At 38.9% G+C, this 18,734-nt stretch overlaps 1 protein-coding gene across 2 annotated transcripts in view; it reads right to left on the reverse strand.

The window, feature by feature from the left end:
- Positions 1-2,526: 2,526 nt before the first annotated feature.
- Positions 2,527-18,734, reverse strand: part of cpne9 (copine family member IX) — a 109,705-nt gene continuing 93,497 nt past the window's right edge. The window contains exons 19-20 of one of the 2 annotated variants that reach the window (XM_040013709.1): positions 12,701-12,774; positions 2,527-5,068 (exon numbers count right to left, since the gene is read on the reverse strand). In XM_040013709.1, the coding sequence (XP_039869643.1) occupies positions 4,886-5,068; positions 12,701-12,774 (257 nt within the window). In that variant the 3' untranslated portion in view covers positions 2,527-4,885. Of the gene's footprint in view, positions 5,069-11,925; positions 12,775-18,734 lie in introns of those variants that run through there. The other variant, XM_040013708.1, reaches the window with a different exon arrangement.

Consider the following 18,734-nt stretch of genomic DNA (forward strand, 5'->3'; position numbering starts at 1 on the left):
ATGTTGCATCTTGAGATTATTTTAATTACTTATATATGCTGCTGGGTAGCTTTATCTATAATAATATAATATAATAATAGGTTTAAATTTCAAAGTCTGTAAACTAAAAATTGTATAGAGTACAAAGCATCATAGTCGATTTCCAGAGGGGGACATACAATACAAAGTTTTTTTTAAAGTTATTTCAAGTAGCCATTTTCAGTTTGAAAATGTAGAATAGTTATACCAAAAAGTCTGTTTTGTTTTAAATGTGTATTACCTACCTAAACTTTAAATCAGTCATAAAGGGTAACTAAAGAGTTAAGATGAAAAGTATCTTTATTTCAGTATTGATGCACACACTGTTTGTGAGAGCTTCCAGGGTTGATATGGAGAGGGCAAACAGGGTGATTGCAATGGCAAGAGTTTCAGAGATGATTTGATAGAAAGCTGAACTAAAGTCCATAAATGGTGTCTTTGCGTAGCTTTCAGGAGGTCTAGGTTTGGCAAATATGATGTAATCTGATTTTGATTGCATCTTCCACAGACCTGTTTGTCTGGTAAATTAAACTGAAAGGATCCAACAGATTTGCCAGACCAAGTCTTTTATGAAACAAACACAGTAACTGTTTCAAAATCAGGATATCAGAGGAAAATATTTATCTACCTTTTTTAAATGTTTTTTAATGAAGACGTGAAGAACTATGATGGAAATAATGTTGTCAGTCCTGCTGTGGAGAGACTCCTCGAAGTTTCAATACTGAAAGTTCAATTACTCAGAATAAACACTTAAAGACTTTTAGGTTTACATCAAAATTACAACTGAATAGTGTTGGCACTGTGGATACTTGAGAGTAATTTGAACAGTAAGGTTTTTTTTTTCTTCTGTTATTCTCTTATTTCCACTTTAGACAAATTTACCATAATCTCTCAAAACAGATATTTGTATATTCACAAAGGAAAGGGGCTTTGGCACCAGACGCTTTCTGCTTTGTAGACCCAGTTCTACTGACAAATCAGTTTAACTGTGTCTGCAAGAATGCTGTTTGTCTGACAATAATTTATCTTTTTAAAAATCATCTGTTTTTTCAAAGAAACTGTTCGATAAAACTGGAAGCCTTGAATTGGATATCTGTTATCTGTATCTTAAAACCACTGGATTCCTAAGTCATCCACTGGGTTTCTAAATTATTCTTACCACAAATGAGTGGTAATAGTCAGTACTTGCTCTGGGCACCCAAAACTAAACCTAAATTTGTAATATTAATTAAATTACTTATGTAACACATAGATACATGTTAGCAAAGCTGGTCAAATACACAGTGAACGTATTAGAATTTTAATTAAAAAAAATGTTTTCTGATTTTTGGTGGTGGGCGGGTCAAAACGATTCAGTTCTGTCTACACTGACAATTTGTCACTAATAGTAGAAAAGACATAATGGCAGGATGTGCTAGAAAAAGTTCAGAGACTTCAAAGAACATTTTTGAATGCACAGCAGGTAAGAATTTGTAGTTCACAAAAATGTTCCTGAAACTGAGATTCAGTTGCAGGTTTTCGAGACGGTTTGTATCAGGCAGGCCATTTCTTCCAGCCAGACCCCTCAAGGTATCACTGGTTTTGGCCAAGTGAGCGTTAAAGTCTCCCACTAGGAAAATGGAGTGACCAGTTAGGGCACCCTCTAGCACCACACCAAGTGAATTTAGTGCAAATGACAGTCAGGACCTATTTCCTGACCTGAAGGCGCAGGGATGCAGCCCTCTGATCCACTTAGGCAAACCCCAACATATAGACAGTGAACCAGTGAGGATACAAGGATACACGCCAAGGCCCAACCACTAGGTGCTTCTTCCCTGGGCCTGGTTGCAGGGTGGGGCCCCAGTAGCCCTATCCTGGGCAAGCTAAACTGGTCCCTGGGTTTTCTTCTTTTTCTTTTTTGTGGCCCCTTACCCAGGGAAATTTGCCCTGTGAAACAACATAGCCAAACATGGGATCACTGAGCCGCCCAAACCCTCCACTGTGATAAGGTGGAGATTCACTGAGGAGCTCTGTTAAGTACTGTATTTATTTTCACGACAAGATGAAAACAGATATAGGGCAATGAATCCAAATCGGTAATGAAGCAAATGCACCCCCATTATGTATTAAAGCTCTTTAATCTTTTTAATGAACCAACAATTTAAAGCTGGAACTCATTCTTAGTGATCTCTATAGTGCTGCTGAATGAATTACTACATACAACATACAACCAGCAAGAGTGTGTTGCTTTATGTTTGGATATATTGTACTGCAGATCATCACCTTCAGGTGATATGCGTAAACACAGACATAGTCAAACCTCATATTGAAACACGACAAGATATTTGTCAGAACAGTTAAGGTTTTCTAGGTCAAACATCTACATTCCCCTTATATGGACATTCTAAAAAATGTCAACATACAATTTAGCTGTTTGAAATACAGATGTAAAAGTTTCTTGAAGCTTTACTGTAAGCAAAAAGAACATTTATATACAATAAAACTTTAACCATCTTGTTTTGTTTTTTTAAAGGGCACCTATTATGCTTTTCCTTATACTCACATGACCAAAGGTTCAGCTAATGAGCTCAGGGTAGGTGTCAGTTATCCCTGCAAGCTAAAACTCAGGGTTCAAGCTGCTTTGAAAACTCTCTTTTCAGTTTGTTTTTTCTAACCATGGCTCTGTATGATGTCTCACAGAGCAGATATCACTGATACGGTCAACCGAGAGCCACAGCGCAGTCAGCAAGCACAAAGCTCCACCAATCTGCTGTTTAAGTCAGATTTTTATGTTGGGTAGCCAATCAATGGAAATGCATAAAACAGCTTGGTTTAGACAGGTTACAAACTGATGCGCTGCACCAAGCCCCAGTATAAGATAAATAAGGATTATGTTTGAGCTGTGACTCATGCAAAGCAACTTTAGTAGAGTACCTGAATAAAAATATGAAGTTAGAAATAAGCATAATAGGTTGCCTTTAAGTTCATACAGCCATAGGACAACAGTAGGGGATAGACAAAAATCACAGCAGGGCTTTAAATAAGTTCAGAAAACGTTCTAATACCACTGGCATCTTGCAGAGTCTTTGCATTTCTGTTTTTCATGACCCTGCCAAAATATCAAAAATACATGTAATTTCACATGTTTCTGCAGGACACAAGGCATACAAGTTAGTTCCAAAATCTGCAAATGAAAATGTACAGTACAGATTATTTTGGACAATCACTTTGTGTGATGACAATTATCTAAACACTGCAACACTTCTGCTTCCCCGACATGCAATAAACATGACGTTGAAACGGATTATTTTAGAAAAAGTCTATATGGTCACACAGTAAATAAAACATCCCATATAAACCACGATTGTCACACTTGACATTAACTCTGAAGAGTGACACGTTTCACATAGATGCTTGTAGTTCTTTACACGGGCCTCTGTTGTTTGTTGGAATGCCTGTCTTGAATTAAGATAGTAAGATGAGCTGCATCTGTTCATGCGTGGGTACTGTTTGAGTTAATATAGAAATGTACAGTAGGCATGCATAATAAAGATACCCTGCTATACAAGGGGTGAACACTAGGTGGCAGGCTTTGCCAACTTTGCACACAGCTCCAGTCTTCTGGGGAATAAAATGTCAAGTCATGGCAGGGGAGAGGAAGGGACATGCATAGGGCAAACATTACACTGGAAGTCAGGTATATTGCTTTTCATAGAATGTGCGTTTATCCCTCATTGAGATTGTTCCACACCTTGTAAATATGCATACAAAGGCTTCTCCAACTAAAGATGGCACTGAGCTACAGCCTTCTCTGCTGCTGTCTCCAACCCAGCTCACATCTGCCTCATTGTTCTTTCCCTTCAAACAAAACAGATCTCCCGATGCTTTGTTCTTCCTCGCTTCTTTGTGCATCTCTTTTCTCCTCACTTTTTTTTCTTTCTCTGCTCATTCTCTTGCCCATTCCTCCCCTCTGTTCCCTTTACTCCCACCTACAATTTCTCCTTCCTTCCTTCCTTCCTCCCTCTTCCTCCTCTCTGCAGGGCAGCCGGAGAGTCTGGCATTTCTCTAACAGCAGGAGGGGAATCTGCACCCAGCCTCGGCCCATGCTGGGCAAAGAGAGTGTGGGTGTGGCATGTCTGACAGAGGCGAGTGTGTGTCTAAGTCTGTGACAGGCCACATGTGACTGGATTCCCCATATTAGCTCTAACAACACTTATTTCCTACCTTAAAAAGGAGAAACCCAAGGACTCTATTTTCTCTGAATGGATTATACTAAAGTAGTTTGCATTCTCGATTACAGTTTCAGATTTGGCTCAGCAACAATAAGAGATCATAAAACAGCTGGGTGAAAATAGAATTTATTGTTGTGATCGGTCACTGCAAAGAATCAGTCGAAGTAACCCCACAGCACCTGATACGAGCTGGAGTCTATTCCTCATCAAGAGATTTGAATGTATTTAGCTTCAGCACTCCTGCCAAATGTGATGAGTGGCAACACTGGCCGAAGACCAACAGCAAAACCTTTTGTTCCAAATGTGTCTGGAGAGGGGAATCAGACAATTAAGAACAAACAAACAAAAAAAGCCAGGCTCTGAACGGTCTGGTATCAGAGGGGAGGAATGGTCACGGTTCAGTTGCAAACAGTAAGTGAAAGCAATAAGAGGGCGATTTAGAGCTACAGCAGTGGGCGGGTCAGGGATGACACCCGCTGTGTAGCTACGATGTGCCTGTTTATCCCCACGGGTGATGAGAGAGGAAGAAGGGTGAGTGGCGGGTCGATTTTTCTCTCACTATTGTTTTTAAAGTGAAAAACAAGAGTGAGGGACGTGAGCCGAGGTAAGCAAGGAGGGAGAAGCAGAAACAAGAAAGGCAGAGACTGTGTCGGGGGTCAGATGTGTCTGTGTAGCTGCGGTAGTGGGGAGGAGGACAGGGCTGGTCGCGGTTCGATTCCTCGGCTCTTCATGAAAGACAGCAGCTGGTCGGGGATCTCGGCAAGGACGTCCTTCGCTAGTCGAGCCATGCTGAGGACCTGGTTGCCAGATCTGTCAATGTAGTCTCTGAATGGAACGAACTAAAAGCAGAAATCATTATATACATCCTGTTTATTTAGTACAGATAAAAAAGTAGCATACCAGTATAGACAACTTAAAAATCTTTTTTTTTCTGAAGATCTCCCAAAAGATTAAAAAGCCTGGAATAGTGCAATGTTTTGCGAGAGTGATGAAAACTGCCAATATCTCACATAAACTGAAGAAATCATCAAACCGTGAAAAGATTAGCGAGTGACTCAGAGTACGGATGAATTCAGTCAGATAAAGGCTCATTAAGGAAAGTTTCCCTTAGACAAATAACACTGAAAGGCAGCTATAAAAAGCCACTGATATTCAAAGCTGACGGTGTCTCCGGAGTACCAAAATCCTCAAGTGGATGCTGGATGCTCCCAAGCCTGGCAGTTGTGCAAAAGGTTCCATCTGACCAACTCTCACAAGGAGAAACAGTGGGCTCAAGACCGCGGATGCCATGTTTGCATCACCGCCACACTAGCAATGATGCAGGGAGGCCAGTGATGATGGGTATAGGGTCCCTGGGGGTACAAAGTAATATGTGGATCTTCTAACTGGCCATTTCATGCCATGTAAAAGGTAGAATCAAACCTTCTTGGACAGAATTATTCCCACGCAGGACAATACGTGGTATTACAGCATTACAATCATGCTGGGCAAAACATCACTGGCTGGTAATAAAAAGACATGGACCATCAGCCCTGGACCTCGGTGTCATTAGGATAATATATAGCAGCATATGTGGAAACAGCAGCTCTGAGATACAGTACTTATAACTCTCTAAGTTTACTGCATGAGACAGCAGCTAAGGTGTCAAAGAATACCTCTTAGCATATCTAGGAAGCTACATTTGTAGGCTTTTCATGGCTGGCTGCAGAGTTTTCAAGATTCATTGTCCATTCTGATTTCAAACAATGTGGATCATGTCCTTTTTTAACAAAAAACTGATAAACCAGCTTCTAATTTCACATTTGACAAACAGGTGACGCCACATTTGTTAAATAATGAGAAAGAGTGCTTGATTTGGGTATTATGTTTTTTGCCCAATTCCACATCAGGAGGTTAATGTAGCCATTCACTGGAGGTCTTGTCCAAAAGACAAAACTTCCAGAAGTTCTCTGTCATCTTAATGTTTGCAGAGATCTTTTCAGACATGAAAAATGGAAACACAGCTGGCTTCATCTGTCTCCTGAAGACATACCACTTGCATTTTGTACATTTGTCATGTGATATTTGGCACCAGGTGCTGCGAGACAAGGGAGGGGAAAATAATGATACGAAGTAAGACAGCGCTTTGGTTGCATCAGTGATGGATTTTAAAGCTGTTCATGCCTCCGAAGCCTTACTTAAGGACCACTGTGAGCATGAGGGAAACCTTTGCCCCCCTCACAGTGAATGCTCTCAGACGCTGTCTCATCGATTACAGCTTTTATTAGATAATGTTTTCAGCAGCATACTTTAAAGTACTTTAAAAGTAGAAAATACATGCAGAGGATGTTGCAATGGTCATAGAAATTTCTGTGTTTACCCCAACTGCCATATGGCTCACTTGCTGTTTTTCTACATTCATTATCTTAAATTTGTGCCATTTTTTGTGCTTTCATGGCTTCAACCACCATTTATTTGACTTTTTTTTCACACATTAAAAGTTCTGAAAAAGAAACAGGACTCCCCAAGATACTTCGCATTAGCTCAACCTACTGACTTCTTTCAAATCAGGGTGTGGTTGTGGTGCTGACATGGAGAACTGTTATAGACTGTATGTGAAAGCTGGACATAATCAACATGCTAACATTACACTCTGCCTCAGCCACTTTAACTCAGCTGGAAAAGTGGCTGAGGGCAGCAGCAGCTCAGGTCAGCTGATTACAGTCCGAACAGAAGGAAAATCTGCTGGAGCTCTCAATAGAAATTTTAGTTAGTTTTGTACAATAGCTGGTAACAAAAAAAAAAAAAGAAAAAAAAAGAAGAAAAAAGAAGAAGAAAAAAGATATCTTTCAAAGAGCTACTTTTTTACTTTCTTTCTTTTAACTTTTAGCATTATTAACACAAATAGCTGTATTTAGCATCATGTACATCATGTACGCGAGCATCTCAGGTGCACAGCCATAGCTGTGAGCACCAAAGCTCCACAAACTTGTGTTGAAACATTTTGTTTACGAGGACCACCCAATCAGAATAAAGCTAAATGGAGGGAAGGTAAAATGATTGTTTCAAACAGAGTATGGAATTGAAAGAAACATATTCGAGTTGCAGAATGAAACTATAACGCTGGAGATTCGACAAAAGGTACCCTAATATTCTTTTTTTTTTTTAATTTATGCTCTTTTATGTGTTTTTTTGTCTGAGATTTTCCCTGGTTATGTTGCCAATGTGACTTTTAAGTGGACATAAAACACTACATGTGTGAAGGCTAGTTTGCGCCATGGAGCCCTACTCTACTCAGGGGCTTAATTTCCAGGGGGGTTATGACCCCCACCCAATAATCATACCCAACCAATATAAACCCCCCCCCCAATAAAATTATGAATTATCTTGCATAAATAGGCTGCTCATTTTCTTTACTCATTTCAGTTATTACCAGCAAAATAGTAGCATGTTTAATCATCTAGGAATTTACCCAGATTTATTTATTTATTTAGACAGAGATCTTGACCCCCCCAATGTTCAGCACAAAGTTACGCCGATGACTCTACTACCCTATTCAGTCTGTGAAGCTAGAGAAATAACTGTCTCCTCCATACCTGCTTCATGCCCAGGAGGACGGGGCTTTGGCTGTCCACACCCACTAGTAGATCATTACATGAAAGAACCTTTTAAATACAAGCGCACTCATGCTCACAGGTATACACACGGGTGCTCAGTGATGGCAGTACACATATTGAATCAATAACAACAAAAAAGCGTGAAATGTAGAGTGAGTGAATATTTTTCCTGCTAAGTGTAACAATCCTGATTGAATTATTGTGGTAATAAGGTTAAAGGCAATCAAAGGATTACTGTGTGCATGCAAATGTGATTACTGCTGCAAGTAAAACAGACTCAAAGACAATATAAGCTATACAAAAACAGCTTTAGAACAAGCGCATAAATTATATGGCTATTAACCTTGTGAGGGGTCAATTTTGTTTTTCATTAGTGCAATGCTTTACGGTGAGAAGTTAAAAATAGCTGCAGTAAAGTGTGTGAAGATTTGTGGATGTGCTCAACAGAAAAGACATAAAATGAAGCTCTTGGCTTGACTGCAGCACTTTCACCTATGTTCTACGAAGAGCAAAAAAGGAGATTTAAGACGGATTATGAAAAAAAAAAATTGAAAGTATCCTGTGGCGGTCCATTGCAATCAAGTGGGACACAGAGCCCTGCTTCCATAAAAGCAGCTGCCCTTGAAGCGGTGCCTAACGAGAAACATTTTTTACTGTCACGATTCAGACCACGAAAAATCCAGAATTGAAAAATGAGATGGACTCCCTGCTATTTCTATAATAGCCTGTGATTAATTTGTTTACTTGGTTTCCGAGCAGTTGGAAGCTACTGTGACATTTTACATTTGTAAAATATAACTTTGAAGAGGCAGAATCAGACACGCTGGGCCACTTCTTGAACATCTTAATTAAGACTCACGATAAACTTAAGTGCTGTTTCTATAGGTTCATAGTGTTTCTTTTCCTCAAGTATTACGATCTTCCCGATTTGTTAGTTTATATGAGTTTTATAATCCACCACAGGTGTTGGCTACCTATGGCTGGTATTAATTTCAGGGTGATGATGTGTTTGTCAGACCCTAATGGAGATTTTCAGGAGAGTCAACTTACATTTATTTTGTTTTCTCACAATATACTTGAAGGAGAAACTTCAATTATCACTTGCCTTTATGACACAGTTCATTGATTTTAACTTGTGATACATATGCACATATCTATAGCGCCTGCACTGCTGAGGAGCATCAGCTGAATGAGCCATTAGAGTCATACAGCTCTTCCTTCCTTCTTTATAAACTTACAAAATAGCTATTGTCTCTGTGCTGGCTCAAACAAGATTAGGATGTGTGTTTTATTGCCATAAAATGTGACAATGTTGAAATTAATGCTAAATCACATGGAACAATAAAAAGCAAGACCAACTTTGATGAAGTGAAGTAATATTTAGTTTTTCTAAACATGAATGCATTTTTTTCCTCTCGGCTTTTAGACGCCATACATATATCTCTTCAAGTGCTCATTTATCATCTTACCCTTTGCTGACTCTTCTTCACTGTTATCCGGAACTTCAATAGTACATTGTTATCAGAGGCCCTTGTATTTACCCATTTATGTTCTCATATCTCTAAAAGGCTGTCTAAAATAACTGTTTAGTGTTGCCAGACCATTCTCCAGTGGGATCACTGCTTATTCTTCACCATACTCTCTCTTGTTGAGTTTGGAATTGGGAATGTTATAAGTGTGTCTTTTGAAAGATGAGGATCTTTTCATCAACCTTTTGCATAAATAAATATAAATGTTCTTGCATTTATAAAGTAAAAAATCTTGGTGTCCGAAAAATCTTATTAATATTAGTATTTGGTATGATCACCTTTATTCTACAATACAGTCTGAACTCTCTTAGGTAAGCCGTGTTTTACAGATGGCTGTAGAAACTAATTGGATTACCTGTCTCTTAACCTCATATTGAAGATGATTTAAGCCAAACCTGTTGCTTCTGATTTTCAGTCCAGCTCTTGTGTAATCTGGCATACCTCAGCCTTTTCTCACTGTTTCCATTCCTTAAGAATGGCTTCTTGACAGCCACCCTTCCCCTGTGCCCATTTCTGATGAGGCTTCAGTGAACAACAGATGGATCAGCTGAAAGGCCAGATGCATCTCTCACGTCCTGTGTCAGGTCTCTGCTGTTTCTCAAGCACATGACTTTAAGATACCGTTCATCTACTGTTGACAATTTTTAGACCTATCACATCTTTTTTGTCCTCCACGTGTCTAGTTTTCTGTGGTATCGCAAGAAATTAGTGGTTATATAAATATATGAGTATGCATAATAGTTATTATTCATAGATACCTACATCCTAAGTTCATGTTATTCTTCTGAAAGAAACAGAATGAATGTGTTGTTATAATGGTAATGCCAGGAGAGGCAGTATTAGTTCTGTGTTACATTAATGTGTAAGGAAGTGGAAGAAGAGCGTGTCCTGTAGGAGGCAGTAGTAGAAAATGGACGCTCATGTTCTGTACATGCCCTGAAAGAAAGGTTCAGTAAACCAGTTGCAACGATACTTCATTGTAAGTTTCAGTTATTGTATTTTTATTTTTTGAAGATGCAACATTTTCAAAAAGATTTTTACAGGACACATTGCACACCATGCTGAGATATGCCAATTTTCTGGCTAATAGCTCTTCAGGAAATGACCTTGTCTCTCAAACTGTTATCTTTGGCATCTCTCAGAGATTCAACTACAGAAATGGGAACTAATAATATTTTTCTTTGCATAGACAGTAAAAATATAGATGCAGCTTCCTGTTCAGAAAACTAAGCCATTGTGCCCTACACCTGCATTCTATCAAAAGGCCACCAGGTGGCGAGAGCTGTGGTTGCAAAAAGACTTCTGGTCCTATAAAAAAAGGAAAAAAAGTATTTCTCCCCTGACCCCTATAAACACTTTGCTTTTGAATTCATTTCTTAGTAATTCATTTTGTCATTTGTTTTGTAAAGTCTTAGCGGTGTTAACCCTACCTTAACACCGCTAAGACTTATCAATTAAGAAAAAAACAGCTGTTGTTCAGTGAGCAAGCGGTTCCAAAGTCAGACGTGTATCTTGTTAGTTCTTGGAACTAAGACCAGAAAAATTCTTTACAGGGTTTCAAAGGAGTTCAGAAAATAACGGGAGGCATCACTGTAGCTACGTCCATCTGTTATACTGTCTATGCTATTCTTCCAACAGCCTGCCAGTAACAAAGTGTCTAAAGATATAGTTTAACACGGGTTCTATGATATTTTTCTGTTATGTGCAGACATAACAGAAAAAAATAAAACAGTTAAAAAGTTAAAAATCACTGAGACAAGGCAAACTACAGAGGGAGAGGTCAAAGAGACCAGACAGCAGACACGAGAACACGACCAGGATCACAAAATGGAGCTATTTAAACTATAGTCAACAAAATCTGGGCAAAGGACTAAAGCACAGAATAACAAAATCACAAGTAGAAAGAAACAATTGATCAGATCGCTAACAGCAGACTATAAAGCAAGAATATAAAACCTTTCTTAAAATGAACACAAACTATGAACTCACAAACAACTGAAAAACCCTGGGTCACACACCCGGGTGCATCCTTTTGCTTTACATAAGTAAATATCCAAACAGATTTAATACTGAGGCACATGCCTTTTATAAGTTACGACTATTTAACACATCAACACATATATTAATATCACCACTTCATAAACGTCATTTTAACATCATTTTCATACATAACATTGATTAAAATGTTCATTTATTTCTTTATTTCTTCCTTCTTTTTGCTGCACCCTTTAGGTTTACCCCATGTGTCAGTCTTACTGCACGCCTCACCACTGGCTCACTGTAACACACTTCTCTGCCACTCCTGACTTCCACCATTCTTTTGTCAGCACCCTATCATACGTTTTCTTTAGATCCACAAAGACTTACTCGATGTCCTCCATCCATCCTCCTCGCTCTCATTTTCTTCAGTCATGGTTCTTAAAACACTCCTTCCATCTTTTCAACACACTTTCTTCACTTGTTAGCAAATTTCCTTCCGTATCCTTAATCACTCTAGCTTCCTGCACATCCTTTCAATGTCTCTGCCGAGCCAATCAATAGAACCCAGTTTAAGCCTTTTCCTTTGCCACTTCTCTCTTTGCTGTACATCTACCCTCTACCCTTTCTTCATCTCACTAACTATCCCAATTTTTATTTGCTATTTTCCTGTGCTTCTTCATTTGAACACTGAGCCTCCCTGTCCTCTATTTTTTGTCTCATTGTAGCATCTTTACCTTACAATATAAAGTGTCCTGAGGTATCAGTTGTTGCTATGAAAATTTGATTGACAGGAAAGAAAGGACGAGCCATTCAAACCTTTTATGGCTTTAAGTCACTTTTTAATGTTTAAATTGAGAGTTTAGAATAACCACTGTTAATAAATGGTGAATTACAAGATAATTTAAATGTTGCTAATTTTTTTACAGTGAAAAAGAATGATTGATATATATATATTAATATAAACCAGTCATTAGCAAAATTACATTTATAATTTATCCTTATGACATTAGTCTGTGTGATGAAATGTACCATAGCTGATGAGAAACAGTAACAATTACAGTAATGCCTTTGAGCTTTGTAATCTATCTGTTAAAGGTTACCAAATGTTGTTTTTAGTCGAGGTTTTGCACTGACTGATCAGTGATAAGCAAAAGGCATGGATGAGAAACGTTGGCATTGTTATACAGTAAACTTGTGTAATACATATGGATACTGCATACTGTATGAGGCAGTCCCCAGTGAGTGTCTGAGTGTGTGCTATAAATGCAAGCCGTCCTCCACCGGGGGACATAAACCCCACGCTGATGTTGTTGACAGAAACATGCTCAAGTCTAACCCGAGGACTTAACCGAATTTCGAGGCGTACCTGAACAATGTCTCTCTCAGCAAGACGTCCTCTTGAGGATACTCTCACCTCATCTCCATCCAGCTCCTCCATAGCTAAAAGGAGAGAAAGAGGCAGAGCGTACATGACTCAACCAAAGGGGGAGAATATAAAGAAGGCACAAGACGTTCTTTTGTATTTCACTGTATAATTGCTGAAGCAGAACAAAGCACAGAGGCTAAGAACGGGTACTCAGCGCAGAACTGTTAGAATATTTTATACAGCAAAAACCTCGAGCCAAATATGGAAATGAAAATAATAACTGAAACTAATTCCAGCCACTCAAGAGCGGGACTGAGTAGCTTAAGAATACAGAGCAGTGTTTAGAAGGCAAGTTCAATTACAACCAAACACAGAAGGAAATTTGGAAAAACTTTACAGTACAGCCCATGACTAAGGGCGTAATTCCCCAGTAATTAAATGGAATTGTAATGTGTTTTATATGAAATTACAACATTATCATATGTATGCATGTAATTTACAAGCATGCCTAAAGTCACTAGAATAAGGGGTGACAAGTCATGTTTTACACGAAAGATGAGTACTTACAAATACAGTAAACACATTTAAGTAGTACATAAGTCATATTAAATATTGCATAGGTTCTTTTTGTTGGCACCCTATCATACGTTTTCTTTAGATCCACAAAGGCTCGCTGTCCTCCATCCATCCTCCTCGCTCTCATTTTCTTCAGTCATGCTCCTTAAAACACTCCTTCCATCTTTTCAACACACTTTCTTCACTTGTTAGCAAATTTCCTTCTGCATCCTTAATCACTCTAGCTTCCTGCACATGCTTTCAATGTCTCTGCTGAGCCAATCAATAGAACCCAGTTTAAGCCTTTTCCTTTGCCACCTCTCTCTTTGCTGTACATCTACTAAACTATGCTGTAACTGTAAGTACAGCATCATTTCCTGGTCATTTAATGGGAAACAAAATGTGTCAGGACACAGGTTGTATTATGGAGTGACTTAACTTAGCCCAACGTCTGGATATTTTTACAGGAAATGAGACTGTAAGTATTTTTAAGTATAGCATAAATAAAAAAAGGCACAACTGAATAATAGAAAATCAATCATGAATATCAACATAAAGAATATGGGGGCTTATACTCTTAGTCATGAGCCTTATTATAAAGTGCTACCTACTTTGCGCCAGGCTGGAGGTGCGACTCTTAAAGGTAATGAAAAATAGCACCTGCATAAAACTCCATATCTTCTATCTGACCAAGACAAAAAGGTAAGGTCGCTACGCACAACTTGAGGGTGCAAATACATTTATACAGAATCTTAGGTAATAGGGGGCAAAACCTCCTGGCAAACAATGAAAGATCCTTGGCTGACCATTTTTTAAAAATACATAATTCTGATTTTAAAAATTGTTTCCAAATGGACGCTGTGCCAGTATCGGAGACATAACCTCACCGCCTGCTGGATGCCCTTTTTAAACATCCCCTCGATGTCACTGTTAGACTTTGAAGCAAAATGAAGCCTGTGCTTGAGAATTGCTTTACGATATCCTTTCATTCAATTCAATTTCAGTTGAGTTTTATTTCTATACTGACAGTTCACAACAACAATTGTGTAAAGGTGCCAATAACAGAGAATGCTAGTGATTAGACAGTCCCTTTTGAACGGCTCTTGTTGGGAGCATAGAAATCCCTCTGAACAGGAAAAGACTTCCACCACAATCAAACCATCTGCTGCAACCACTTAGCAGGCAAAAAATATTGACATGCAATGAAAACACATGTAAGTGAAAGGAGGGCATTGAAGGAGAAAAGTTCAATGTATTACGTGTCTACCAGGAGCCTGAAGAAACTATTGGAGCCACAATTACCCCGCACTCTAAGAGCCAAATGCTCCATTGGGCTAAGATGATGATATGAGGACTTCGACACATGACGAATCAGGAATTTGTACGTGAGGAGAAGCATTTTAAAATACTCATTGAACATTATCAACAAATGAAACCTTCTCACCTGTGAGATTTAAAAAAACTAAAACGCACCACTCATTTTGGAGAATAATTATTAACCTATTGGGATAACTGCAGAAGGGACTTGACAGCCAAAATAACAAAGTTCAGGTCAATCCATTAATGACGTAACTAAAAATAATGGAAACATCAAAACTGGTTGTGCTACAATGATATAAAACGCACATTAGACAGAGAGTCGCTGTTGTTGTTGCATTTCCAGATAGGTTTGGGTGTAATATTACTAGAAAGAATTAGTTAATTTCAGGGATAGTCAAAGCAACACAGCAAACACTAACTTAAAATAAAACCTTGATTAATTGATTGACTTAGGCATCAGAAACCTCCCTATAAACCAATGAAAAACAGGAGAATATCAACAGAAAATGGCAGCTCTCCTTTAAAAGCGTTTTCTGTTCACTGTAATCGAAGGCACAGTAACAAAAGATGAATCGGGTTCAATCAGGATGAACAAAACAGAAAGAGAAACTTAAGAAACTTAACAAAAACTGGCAAGCAAAGCAAAGGCTAAAGGCACACACTCATTAACACACCGTGCTCTGACAACCAAAATGGCCAAAGGCCTTGAAGTGCAACTTCAGTCAACTTATACAGGCTACCATCCACTGCAGGACTAAGATCTCAGCCAATGACATGAAAATCAGGACCTGGAAGTAGCATGATAAATGGTAAAAGGGCTGGGTCTTATATAATAATAATGGACTGGATTTATATAGCACTTTTCAAGGCACCCAAAGCGCTTTACAATGCCACTATTCATTCACTCTCACATTCACACACTGGTGGAGGCAAGCTACAGTTGTAGCCACAGCTGCCCTGGGGCAGACTGACAGAAGCGAGGCTGCCATATCACGCCATCGGCCCCTCTGGCTAACACCAGTAGGGTAAAGTGTCTTGCCCAAGGACACAACGACCAGGACAGAGAGCCCGGGGATCGAACCGGCGACCTTCCGGTTACAGATACGCTTCCCAACCCCCTGAGCCACGGTCGCCCATATAGTGCTTTTCTACTTTACCTGAGCAATCAAAGAACTTTACACAACGTGTCTCATTCACACATTCACTTTTTTCTATGTTTAAGTTTCTTCTATCTAACATTCACACACATTCACTGCAATGGATGGATCAGAGAACAACCTGGGGTTAGTGTCTCACTCAAGGATATTTAGCATGCAGACTGGAGCAGCCAGGAGTCAAATTAGCAGCCTTACAATTAGTAGATAACCTGCTCTACCTCTGGAGCTACAGCTACCAAAGCATTGTAAACATTAACCATCTATGTGCTCCTTACTTTCTTTTAAGGGAATATAACAGGAACTATAGTGATGTTGTCTCTATATAAATAAGAACAAACCAAGAAAATATTCACTGTATTACAATTAAGAACTTGATATCAACATTTCTAGTTGCTAAGTGGTTGTCATCGTGCAGCCAAATAACACCGTGTTCATAGCGTGTGCAGCAGCTAGCACATCCACACTCTGAGGTTCTATTAAACCAGTTTGACCTCGCGACCTCCCAGCACGCCTGAGTACTTTCACCACCAATCCCAGCATTTGATTCCTTAAACAAGTAGAAAATGATGGGCCGTCCAACATAATGAGGAGACTTTATGTTGTCACACCCTGTCGAGCAGTAACACACTCACACACGCAAACAGTTCCCACTGAAAAGTCATTCATTGATTTGTGGGCTGTAAGCTGCTTGCACACTTGAGTCCATTGACTTTCCTCAGCTATTTTCTCAGGAGGGGGCAGAAAGAGCTGGTGTACATAAAGAACCAATTATGACACAGCTGCTTTTCCTGTTCGAGTTCCATCAAGACAAGCAAAATTCAAGTGCTGTTTGTCCGATAAAACACCACATCTTGTGGGAAGATCTTGCTCAGCTATATATACATATGCATACACATTTACACACTGCATACACATGCGCACATATGTACACATACAAAAACGTGCTCAAACAAAATAAACAAAATCTCAGTGACTCAATCAACTTTTCCTACTCTGTTTTTTATGTGCATTTTGGTGATAAATATTAACGTTTAACTCAATAAATGCCTTCTTTGGAGTAAAGCCAAAGGTAAATATTATTTTCTCACTATTGGATACTTTGTTTTTGACATTACATATAAACAGAAAAACTGAAAAAATGGAGGCTGACATTACAAAGTCTGACTGTTTTGTTGTTTTGTTTCAAGAAAACCTAATCTAGTGTTATTAGTGGGGTTTTTTTTGGTTTTTTTTAATTTTGCTTGTTTTGTGGAGACGCTCATAGGGCACGCACACAAAACACTGTTAAATATAATTAAATATAATTAGAGATTTGATCCTTACCTAGTGTTCTGGACAAATTTGACCTGTTTTGACATTTGACACCAGCAAAAATACAGAGCATTTTATTTCCCAACGCCTAACATACCTACGATTTGTCACGGCCCAAGGTGTCTCATAGTAATGCTATGTAATGATTGTCCAATAGAATGCTGCTTGCAGTGGTAACACGCTTAAAAGAAATCTGTATCTGAGTGACTTCTAACCCCTAAGTGTTTGATTCAGATGTATTTCAATGTCTATTTATACACCCACATACAATTTACAAGCATACGTCATTCAAGCTGCAGCTCTACTGAACACAAGCTGCTATGGGTGCATCATAAAAAAGAGAGAGGAAGAAAAACACTGTGCATTGTCTTTTGTAGCTGAGGGTAAAAAGTTATTTTTCCAAGAGAGAGAAGGTAGAGAAAGAGTTATTTCCTGTTGCTGTAGCAGCAAATGTGTCAGAAAATGAGGGCTGCCAGTACCTTATCTTCAAGCTCAGGTCTGTGAAGGTAAGGGCTCTTTAGCTCATTATAAATGAGACCAAAGCTTGATTTGTAGTTCTCTTTTGAATCCTGCATTGAAATGCAGAATTGCTCTAGTATCACTAGTAAAACTGAGCTTATCATGTTGGACTTGGAGCTAACTAATATTGGACAATCGTTACTTTTACTAATGCAAGAGTTAGAGAGAGACGACTTGAGAACTGCCTAAATCTATACACAGACTAAGACTGAGAATAATAGGTTAAATCTTTGTATATGCTTTTTCTTTTTCAAAGTTACACTACAGCAGAGAGGAGACCAGAAATAGAGACACAGACACATGACACACAGTAATAGCTACTGGAGAGATGTAGAAGAGGAACTGTTGAGGTCTAACTCCCCAGTGTTTCAACAGCCATGATCCCATACATTATGTATGTGTTAGTGAGTGTGCTGGTGCTTTCGGGATGTGTGCATATGAGGCTGAGAAGAAACAGCACCACCACTAGAATTAGCAGGACAACAAAAAAGACTGGGTGAAAGACTTTTAAAAGACAATGTGATTTCATAGGTGCAGGTCTTGCATCACGAACAGCTCTTCTAATCTCTTCAGATACCTACAGAATGGAGTCTTGTGTGTACTACCAGGCATCGTATCATTCAGCAGACCAAAACAATGACTGTTATGCCTTTATCTGTAAGAAATGCTCAAAACAATAGCAGCACATAGAGTGCATGGAGTAAAGACAGCTCTATCAAACATGTTAAATAAAGCTGCTGTGGCTATCGCGAGTGCTATTTCTTTCACATGAGGCTTATATTATGTAACGTTCCACACAGTGGCGAGGCCACTGATGATGTAGCTGATTACCAGTTGATGCAGATGATGGCATTATTAACAGTAAGGTCTTAAAAACATGACAATGCAAAATTTGCAAATTAGTGTATGAGCGTAATGACGTTAGCACTGAGATTTGGGACGCACAGGAGGCTAAACAGCTTTCTCAAGAAAATGCTGTCCAAAAGAAATGATAGAGTAACTGAAGTCCTTTGTCACATTATCTAACAAGTAACCCTCCCAAAAAACAACAAAAAAAAACCTATGAAATATTGGTCGGTAGGTAGAGCTTGCTGGCTGCCTCTCATTTTTTCACAATCTCTCAAATGTCATGGGGCTTTTATGGTGAGTCTGAAGCAATCGCACAAAAAGAT

The sequence above is a fragment of the Simochromis diagramma genome, unplaced genomic scaffold (assembly GCF_900408965.1).
Source record: "Simochromis diagramma unplaced genomic scaffold, fSimDia1.1 OVJJ01000705.1, whole genome shotgun sequence".
Classification (NCBI taxonomy): domain Eukaryota; kingdom Metazoa; phylum Chordata; class Actinopteri; order Cichliformes; family Cichlidae; genus Simochromis; species Simochromis diagramma.